This window comes from Erythrolamprus reginae, chromosome 13 (genome assembly GCF_031021105.1).
Source record: "Erythrolamprus reginae isolate rEryReg1 chromosome 13, rEryReg1.hap1, whole genome shotgun sequence".
In the NCBI taxonomy this organism is placed as follows: domain Eukaryota; kingdom Metazoa; phylum Chordata; class Lepidosauria; order Squamata; family Dipsadidae; genus Erythrolamprus; species Erythrolamprus reginae.
Window position 1 is genome coordinate 15182825 of NC_091962.1, and position 9131 is coordinate 15191955.

The following is a 9131-nucleotide window of genomic DNA, read 5'->3' on the forward strand; positions in this document are numbered from 1 at the left end:
TGCAAATATTAATTTTAATTCCAACCATTTAACCTGATGCTAGGGAAGCCCTGAATCGACACTGAACCTTTGATTCCTTTTACATCTTGGCGCCTGATATACTCCTACTGAAGGCTTACTTACTAAGGAATAGTGAGAATCATATGTTTTTTAAAAAAAATCAATGTCTACAGATAGAAGTCTTTCATGGAAACAAAAAGAATGTGTAGAATCGCTTTTTCCTTGAGATACAACTTCTTTCTTCCCTGTGTGTGTGGTTCCCTCCAGCTGGGGCATGTCTTGTTTGACCACAAAATGTCACATGAAGACTGCGTCTAAGCAGTCACCATCTTGCTGTGTGGCAGCCCTATCCCAGAATTTTAAGAATCCCTGCAAAGAGGAGAAAGGACCCTTTCTCATACAATGTGCATGTCTGACAGGTCTGAAACCTGAATGTTGCTAGCAGTGTTCACACTTTCATTTTAAACTCTGAAATCTCCAGATGTAATTTGCTGAGACAAATGAAAGCAACCATAAGCAGTAATTTCCTTCTGAACCCTTAATATGAAGCTTGTTTGTTTTCATCTTATCTGATAAAGCGATGGGACTTTGAAACATGTGATGCTGCCTTTTGTATTAAACAACCATTGCCCAGTTGGGCTACCTCCACAGAACCTGAATCAATTTTTGAACAGTCCAAGTCCATAGAATGTCAGTGTTGAAAGGGCCAATGGAAATCACCTAGACAACGGGTGTCAAACTCAATTTCATAAAGGGCCGTGTCGGCATTGTAATTGACATCGGGGGGATGGGGACGGGGGGGGATGTGCCAAGATAGGCATGGCCAGTTCAACATCATTCATGTTGGTGGTGCCTGTGGTGGTCCAAGCGCTCTGCCAGCAAAACGGGCTGTGACGGCCTCCTGCAACCCTCTGTGCCAGTGAAAATGTAGCTAGAGAAGATCACAAATGGTCCTCCCAAATTGTATTTTGACAGTCAGTAGCACAACAGGCCGGTACTTCATTGTTTCCAAGGTGACCCTGCGGGCAAGATCTAAGCATCCCAAGGTCTGGATGTGGCCTTGATCTTGGCTAACTCCCTTGTCTGGTGTGGGAATGCAGATGAATCAGACTGGAAGTCCTTGGTCCCTTATTTGGGAAGGTGCTACCTTGAGGTCCCATGAATGTAGGTGGTCAGAGCTCCATTTTCTATTAAAATTTAATAAAGGTGATGGATGGCCACAGCTGATGGTGCTTGGTGATACCGCAGTTGGGAGGCACAGAGCTTGCTTGGAAGTTGGAGAAATTGGAATTGGTTGCAATTCCAATTTCAATTCATGAAGCGCCTTTAAAAACTAAAAGATGTTCACTTTTGCTGGTCTTCTGAATCAGTAACTTTGGTGCAAACCAATTCAAAAACTTTTCACTGAACCTGAGGTGCAGGTAACGTGCAGGCAGGCTCCCGTACCTTTTGCAAAGCCCTCAAATCATCAATCCACCCAAAATTATGTAGTTTCTGATATTTATGGCCTTCCATCTCCAACAGGTCATTCTCAATGTGTACTGAACTGCATCGTGGTATCCAGATCTGAGTCAGCAAACCTATACAACTGAAAAATGTGATGGGTGTTCGGATAACCTGTTCTGAAGATAAGATCAAAAGTGCGACAAGAAAAAGCTGAAACAAGATATTAGGGCCTCTGTTCTTTAACAGCCCCAAAGGACATGAAGCGAAACTCAGTCAACTCCCATGGGGTATATAAAGCGTCTGTAAGAAAGCAGGGGAACCTCAGATATGCAAGCACAGGCACAGCAAAACAGCAAGAGAGACAGAAATGCTCAAACAACGAACAAGGGACGCAGAGAAGCAGCCTCCGAAGAAGACGAGCGAAGGTAGGAAATCAATCCATTTCTTGGGTGCGAAGGATCTGACTTTTTCGTCAATGCTGCCTGTCAGCAACTTTCCTTAAAACACCCGTGTCTCCCTTCTATCTCCTGATGCACAGAAGCTAAATCTCTCTCTTCTTTTTTAAAGAGGGGGAAGAATGTTGCTGTCCAACGCCCTTGGATGCCATGAAAGGTAAGAAGGGGTCATATCCTCCCATTCTGGAGAGCAGGGCTGGGAAGAGGATGTTGAGCTCCAGCTGCAGAGATGAGGGGTGGGCTCACATCTCATATTAATCCGCTTCGTTGTGATGTATGGAGCAAATCAGTTGAGCCATTTGGTTTGGGACCATGGATCTGGTATTGGAATACCTTGACCAATGACTCAGTCCACACCATGGCTTATTCCAATACCTTAACAGCATGGGGTAACACCTGTTGTTGCTTATACAGAATTGATTTAAGGTTCAGGCCTAGGAGCCTAAAATGTGGACCTTTCCCCTAGGACCTCAAGAGAAGTTGATGTACGTGGTTTGCATCTTAAACAGGACGGGGACCCAAATGCCTGATTATCTCGCCACGGTGGATGTGGATCCAGAATCTCCCACTTATTGCCAAGTACGAGGATAGTCATTTCTTTGGGGCAATGTTGCAAACGCTTCCTTGGTTTCCCTTTCCTTAGGCCTCTCTTTAATATCTTCCATTCCCATTGGGGTCGTAAGTCGAGGAGAATTTATACCAACATGTTCCGACATATTCTTAGTTTCCACACCCATGCTCTTAGGGTATTGAACAATTTACTATAAACAAACAATGTAAATCTTTTTCTAAGCCCAACAAAGCTCAGCACCTTCCGGTGTGTTTCTAGTCGTTCTGTTCCTCCTTATCTAATGGGAATCCTCAGCCAGGTTTGCCACCTATGCAAAGACACCTTAACTAGGTGCATCCGAGGAAGGAACCATCATGTGAGAGCAGACTCCTATGCTATAATGCACTGGGCCTGCTATCAATCCAAAAAGTAAGCAGGCGATGCTCAAATGAGTGCTCTTGTATTCACACATGTGAGGACTTCAGCTCCAGGGTTGGAATGGTGGAGCGCTGTTGCGCAGAGGGCGCATCAAAGACTGGGAAGGGAAGAAAAAGGCTGTGAGTTTTAGGCACACTGGTCTTTCCGCTGTCCCGCTTGCTTGTTGGGAGAGAGACCTGTATTCTGTCACTAACAATCCACAGCCAACACAAGCAGAAGTAGTCCTTTCATCATCATCTTTGAGTGATAAAAATATTGCGAAGTGGACTCTGGGCAACTGAAAGAGGCTGAGTGCCAGGTGCCCTTCCTGTCGCCTATGTGGAGTTCAGCAGCTAGATTCTCATTGTTCCCAGATAGAGAAATGTCAAGCAGAAGTAGACCTCTCTACTAACAAAATTCTATTCTGCAAACCGTGTTCTTCATCCAAAGATATGCAAGTCACGAACTCTTGGAAAATAGATGGAGAAATCCACCGAGAGCCGACGACGTAAAGCAATGCACATTTAATCTCTACCTATCCAATCTTTCACAACCAGGTTATTCACCGGCTGCAAATGCCGTACATTAACGATGAGCTTCACTTCATGGGCTGGAACACTTGCTGCAACGCCTTCGGAGACACCACCAAGAGACGCAACAAGCTGGTCCTTCCAGGTTTTGACTCTTCACGGATTTATGTTGTGGACACCGAGACTGACCCCCAAGCTCCCTCCCTGTTCATGGTAGGCCCATCCATCTTGGCTTGCATAGGTCTCTGTGAGGAAGTGCAAGGGACTTTAAACCTCTGATTATAACCACTGTTGGTCCCATGACCTTGCCTTAGTTTTGCTCTCGACCTTTTTATAAGTAATCCAAGCTAAAATCAATTCCATAGAAAGTGGGTTAAAAAAATGCATACACCCGATTTTTGGGATTCTCACGTCTGTCTGCAAAATGGTTGAGCAGAATTATGTATAGATTGAAAGGAATAAAATCAACAAATTCTGTTGATTTTAAACGAAAAGGAAAATAAGTTAACACAAAGAACCCCACACCAATTTTCAAATCTTTTATTTCACCCTGTCACAGCCTCATGTTTCAATGACTGCAGGTAGGTTCTGGATGTTTTAGATCAAAACTATTGGAAGAGTTTCTAAGAAAAACAAAACAAAGTGCAAGAGTTTTTATTTTCTCTTCCTCTCCACAATCTTGACAGGTGATTGAGCCCAGAGAGGTCTTCTGTAAAACCAAAGTAGCTTCACTACTTGCCCCACGCTGTCTGGGCAATGGAGAAGTCATGATCAGCTCTATAGGGGACCTATTTGGTAATGGAAAAGGTACTGCTGGGCAGATGTTTTCCAAAAGGGGGTTCAGATTGAGGTGCTGTGATATGGCTCTGAAGATGTTGGGAGAGAAACTTTCTCCACAAACTGCAAAAACCTGAAATTTGAGTCCTGGATTCTCTTCCAGGCTAGTGCCACCTCTTGGACAATTCTGAATGGGACAAACTACTTTCACCCTACCCTTCCTGGGAATCACCTGTTTCAATTCATTTGAACCCCAAACCACAGGCGCATTTATTCTGGTGGATACGGAAACATGGGAAGTGAAGGGTACCTGGAACCGCCCTGGGGATGAGGCTCCACTAGGATTCAACTTCTGGTACAAACCAAGGCATAACGTCCTATTCAGCACTGAAATGGGGATCCCCAAATTTATTGTAGAAAGCTTCAACCCCGAATTTCGGAGGAAAGGTGAGAAAACAGAACATTACCTGAGCTTAAGGTCCATCAGTGAGGGGCGTTGGACTCTTACCTAAAGTGGGACCCAAGACTCCTGGTGAAAGGATGGCATTGGGGGAGTGGGGGTTGGTAGCCTCTTCTATATCTAGAGTTGCTCTTCCCCAAGAGGTGGGACCTCCAACATGAGAAAGCCCACCACCCTTCTCAGGAACTGCTTAGTGAAACCTCCACACCCTCCCAAAGACCCTCTGGCAGGAGGCATTCCTACTCACCAGAGGTGGTTGAGATGATTCTTCTCTTTTCTTCTCCAGACATCTATGGCCGTCGGCTGAATGTGTGGGACTGGTCCACCCACTGCCTTGTTGAGTCCATTGACATGGGGGAGGATTCAGTCCCTTACAATGTCCGCTTCCTGCACAACCCAGATTCGTCACACGGCTTTGTGAGCTGTGTCTTAGATGGCTCCATGCATCATATTTACAAGGCGGAGGTGAAAAGAAGTAGAATTTATTTCTCCTTTGCCAACGTGACCCCACACCTTTTTCATCAGAAAGAATTGGCATCTGAGGCTTTAGCTCAGAATAAAAGTAATTGATAAAATGCGGTATTAAAGAGGGTGCATAATACCAATAGTCCTCCACCATGGTCATTAAGTGAATTATATGGTTATTAAGCTAAACTTCCCCACTAAAAGCTCTGCATGTCCCAACCGACCTTGTGTGTTTTGCAGGATGGGACATGGATCACTGAGAAGGTAATACAGATTCCAGACAAGACGGTGACTGGGTGGAACTTACCTGAAATGCCAGGTAACTAAATACAGCGATACCTCGTCTTACGAACTTAATTAGTTCCGGGACGAGGTTCGTAAGGTGAAAAGTTCATAAGATGAAACAATGTTTCCCATAGGAATCAATGGAAAAGCGAATAATCCGTGCAAGCCCAAAACTCACCCCTTTTGCCCATTACTGCCGGCATTCGGATCCTTGTGAGGGGGGGGGGCGGTGAGGGGGGGTGGATGTGACATTCCCGGCGCTGCTGCTGCTTCTGAAAGGGAAACCGCCGCCACCGCCATTATCCTCTTGTCCTGGCAAGAGGGTTGGAATCCGCCAAGACGTGGCAGCCCCACCCTTTGGGAGGGCGGGGCTGGAACAGAGGGGCAGCTGTGAAGGGGTTGGCTCAGCAAAAGCGCTCCTAGCGAAGGGGCTGTGAGAGGGTTTTCTCCAAGCACTTCGGGAACACCTGCCCCACCCCTATCGCAGCTCCTTCACTGGGAGCACTTTCGTCCAGGGCTGTCAGCGAAGGGGCTGCAGGAGAGGCGGGGCGGGCGTTCTGGAAGCGCTTGGAGAAAGCACTCCCAGTGAAGCAGCTGCGAGAGCGCTTTTTCTGAGCGCCGAATCCCGGCGGGAGATGTAATCAAATGGGAAATCCCGGCGGTGACAGTCAGAAAGTGTACGCGCAGTACAAAAGCCTACACACCCGGGCTCAGGTTCGTAAAACAAAAATGTTTCTTAAGACAAGGCAAACAAATCGTAAACCCCAGGTTCATATCACAAAAAGTTTGTATGAAGTGTCGTTGATAAGACGAGGTATCACTGTATAGTACAGGAGGGCTTTTGTTTTTATACTTACCTCCCAACCCTCTACCTCCTTCCTCTATATGAAGAGAGGGGTGGCATACAAATCCAATTAATTAAATAAATAAATATGCTGCCCATTTTGCTCTCATGAGACTCTGGAGGGCTTTTGCCGAGAGAAAACAATAGTATAAAATATTTTCACCCTCTCCTTCAAGTTAAGGATTTTTAGCAGAGAATGGGCTGCAAACAAGCTGAGTGTCATCATAACTGAAAGTCATCTGCAGTTTTTGGGGTGATGAAAATTATTGCAAATGTTGCATGCCAAAGAATTAAGCCATCCAACTTTCTTCCTGATCTTATTTCTGGGTACTTTCTATTCTCCAGCATACAACGCTGATTTCATTATTTCACTGGATGACCGTTTCCTGTATATGAGCAACTGGTTTCATGGCGACGTTCGACAGTACGACATCGCTGATCCCCACTGCCCTCGGCTATTGGGCCAGGTGAGCTCTCTCCCACTTAAAGGCCCTGGAAGGCTTGGAGTCCCTTCTTTCCACCACTGGAACCAGGATGTGGAAGTGATGTGCCGGTGCCTGGAGGCTGTTGGGGCCTGGATGGGTGTCAACAGACTCAAACTCAACCCGGATAAGACGGAGTGGCTGTGGGTTTTGCCTCCCAAGGACAATCCCATCTGTCCATCCATTACCCTGGGCGGGGGAATTATTGACCCCCTCAGAGAGAGTCCACAACTTGGGCGTCCTCCTCCATCCACAGCTCACATTAGAGAACCATCTTTCAGCTGTGGCGAGGGGGGCGTTTGCCCAGGTTCACCTGGTGCACCAGTTGCGGCCCTATCTGGACCGGGACTCATTGCTCACAGTCACTCATGCCCTCATCACCTCGAGGTTCGACTACTGTAATGCTCTCTACATGGGGCTACCTTTGAAAAGTGTTCGGAAACTTCAGATTATGCAGAATGCAGCTGCGAGAGCAGTCATGGGCTTACCTAGGTATGCCCATGTTTCACCTTCACTCCGCAGCCTGCATTGGCTGCCGATCAATTTCCGGTCACAATTCTAAGTGTTGGTTATGACCTTTAAAGCCCTTCATGGCACTGGACCAGAATATCTCCGAGACCGCCAACTGTTGCACGAATCCCAGCGACCGATTAGGTCCCACAGAGTGGGCCTTCTCCGGGTCACGTCAACTAAACAATGTCGTTTGGCGGGCCTCAGGGGAAGAGCCTTCTCTGTGGCGGCACTGACTCTCTGGAACCAACTCCCCCCAGAGATTAGAACTGCCCCTACTCTTCCTGCCTTCCGTAAACTCCTTAAAACCCACCTTTGCCGTCAGGCATGGGGGAATTGAAACACCTCCCCTGGCATGTTCAATTTATACATGGTATGCTTGTGTGTGTGTCTGTTAGTATATGGGGTTGTTTTAAATCTTTAAATATTTTAATGTTATTTGGATTATTTATGATTTGTTCTATCTTGTTGTGAGCCGCCCCGAGTCTTCGGAGAGGGGCGGCATACAAATCTAAATAATAAATAATAAATAAATAAATGACGTGTTAAGAAAAGCACTAAAGCTGTTCAGATGGGGTGAACTTCCAAATACTACAGTCTGGGCTGAAGAAGATTGCCGTTTGGGGAAGGGAAAACTGTCCTTTGGCTTGAACTGACCCTTCCTTTGGATCCTGCAGGTGTTCGTAGGAGGCAGCATCTCCAAAGGTGGAGTGGTGACTGTGATTAAGGATGAAGAGCTTGACTGCCAACCAGATCTCCTCGTGATCCAGGTAAGCCTCTGTTTTCTGGACATCAGCCCTCCCTGGAAAACCAGGCAGGTTACACAATTAGATGAACCTATTCTACTTTAATATAAGGCTACATTAAAAGAATCTTGGAAGTCTGAGAATATAACATTCCCGCTGCCACTTTTAATTGTTTGATCCATTGCATATGTCCCTCCTACGTTTCTTTCTCTGTTTCCTAGGCAGCATCTCTTCTCCTGCTTCCCCACGATCATGCGTTACACCGAGAAAATATCCTGCTTTGAGACACTTGCAGGGAATCATTCTCAACAGAGAGCATGGCTTCTTTTCTATGGGACCTCTTGAAAGTCCACAAATAAATCTTCTGCAGCAGATTAGGCTGAGGAACTACTGTATATATAAGCCTCCTTGGATCCCCTAAATTTCTTGACCACTCCTTGCATTTTTTCACCGTAGGGAAGGAGAGTCTACGGGGGACCCCAAATGCTCAAGCTCAGCTCGGATGGAAAAAGGCTTTATGTTACTGACAGTCTCTACACACAGTGGGATGAGCAATTTTATCCACAACTATTGAGGTATGAAATCTCTCAACAGACGAAGAACATTCAGACCAAATTTGCAAGGTAGTAGGCTTCCCTCCTTTCTTGTATTGCAAGCAAAATGAATCTTGTCTTTACATTCTTGTATTACATGCCAAATGAATCTCATTTTTTCTCTCTCCTACTTTCTCTCTAAATACTTCCTTACTCAGATAACTTTCCTTTCTCCTCCCTTTGCAGTGAAGGCTCAGTCATGCTCCAGATTGACGTAGACACGGAGAACGGGGGTCTCTGTGTGAATCCAGATTTTCTGGTGGATTTCGGAAAGGAGCCGTGGGGTCCCGCTCATGCGCATGAAATGAGTTACCCAGGAGACTGTACTTCGGACATTTGCATCTGAGACATTCCTCTGAGCCTACTCCTTTGCTACGCTGGAATTTAGTGAGCAGGGAATTGAAGCAGAGAGGTGTTGATTTGTATTTGTCAGATCCATGGAACTGCCATTTTTCAGGGGAAGGGGGAAACCTTGTCTGTATTATTTACTCTACTGCTTTCTTTCTCAGGTACCCTATATCCTGCATGGTACTGATTTATAACCTTTTTGCCTGGTGCCGAGGCACCTTGG

At 46.1% G+C, this 9131-nt stretch overlaps 1 protein-coding gene across 2 annotated transcripts; it reads left to right on the forward strand.

Annotated features, from left to right (window-relative positions):
* The first annotated feature begins 1807 nt into the window (after window positions 1-1807).
* LOC139175566 (methanethiol oxidase-like) lies at window positions 1808-8906 on the forward strand. 2 transcript variants are annotated; one of them, XM_070766725.1, is made up of 12 exons: window positions 1808-1871; window positions 2014-2058; window positions 2368-2480; window positions 3426-3611; window positions 4085-4205; window positions 4440-4622; window positions 4922-5100; window positions 5341-5419; window positions 6575-6696; window positions 7899-7991; window positions 8424-8542; window positions 8747-8906. In XM_070766725.1, the coding sequence occupies exons 1-12, from the start codon at window positions 1814-1816 to the stop codon at window positions 8904-8906; spliced, it is 1458 nt and encodes a 485-aa protein (XP_070622826.1). In that variant the 5' UTR covers window positions 1808-1813. The 2 variants fall into 2 exon arrangements, with proteins under 2 accessions (XP_070622826.1, XP_070622827.1); XM_070766726.1 differs by lacking the exons at window positions 1808-1871; window positions 3426-3611 and having other exon boundaries at window positions 2043-2058.
* Window positions 8907-9131: the final 225 nt, after the last annotated feature.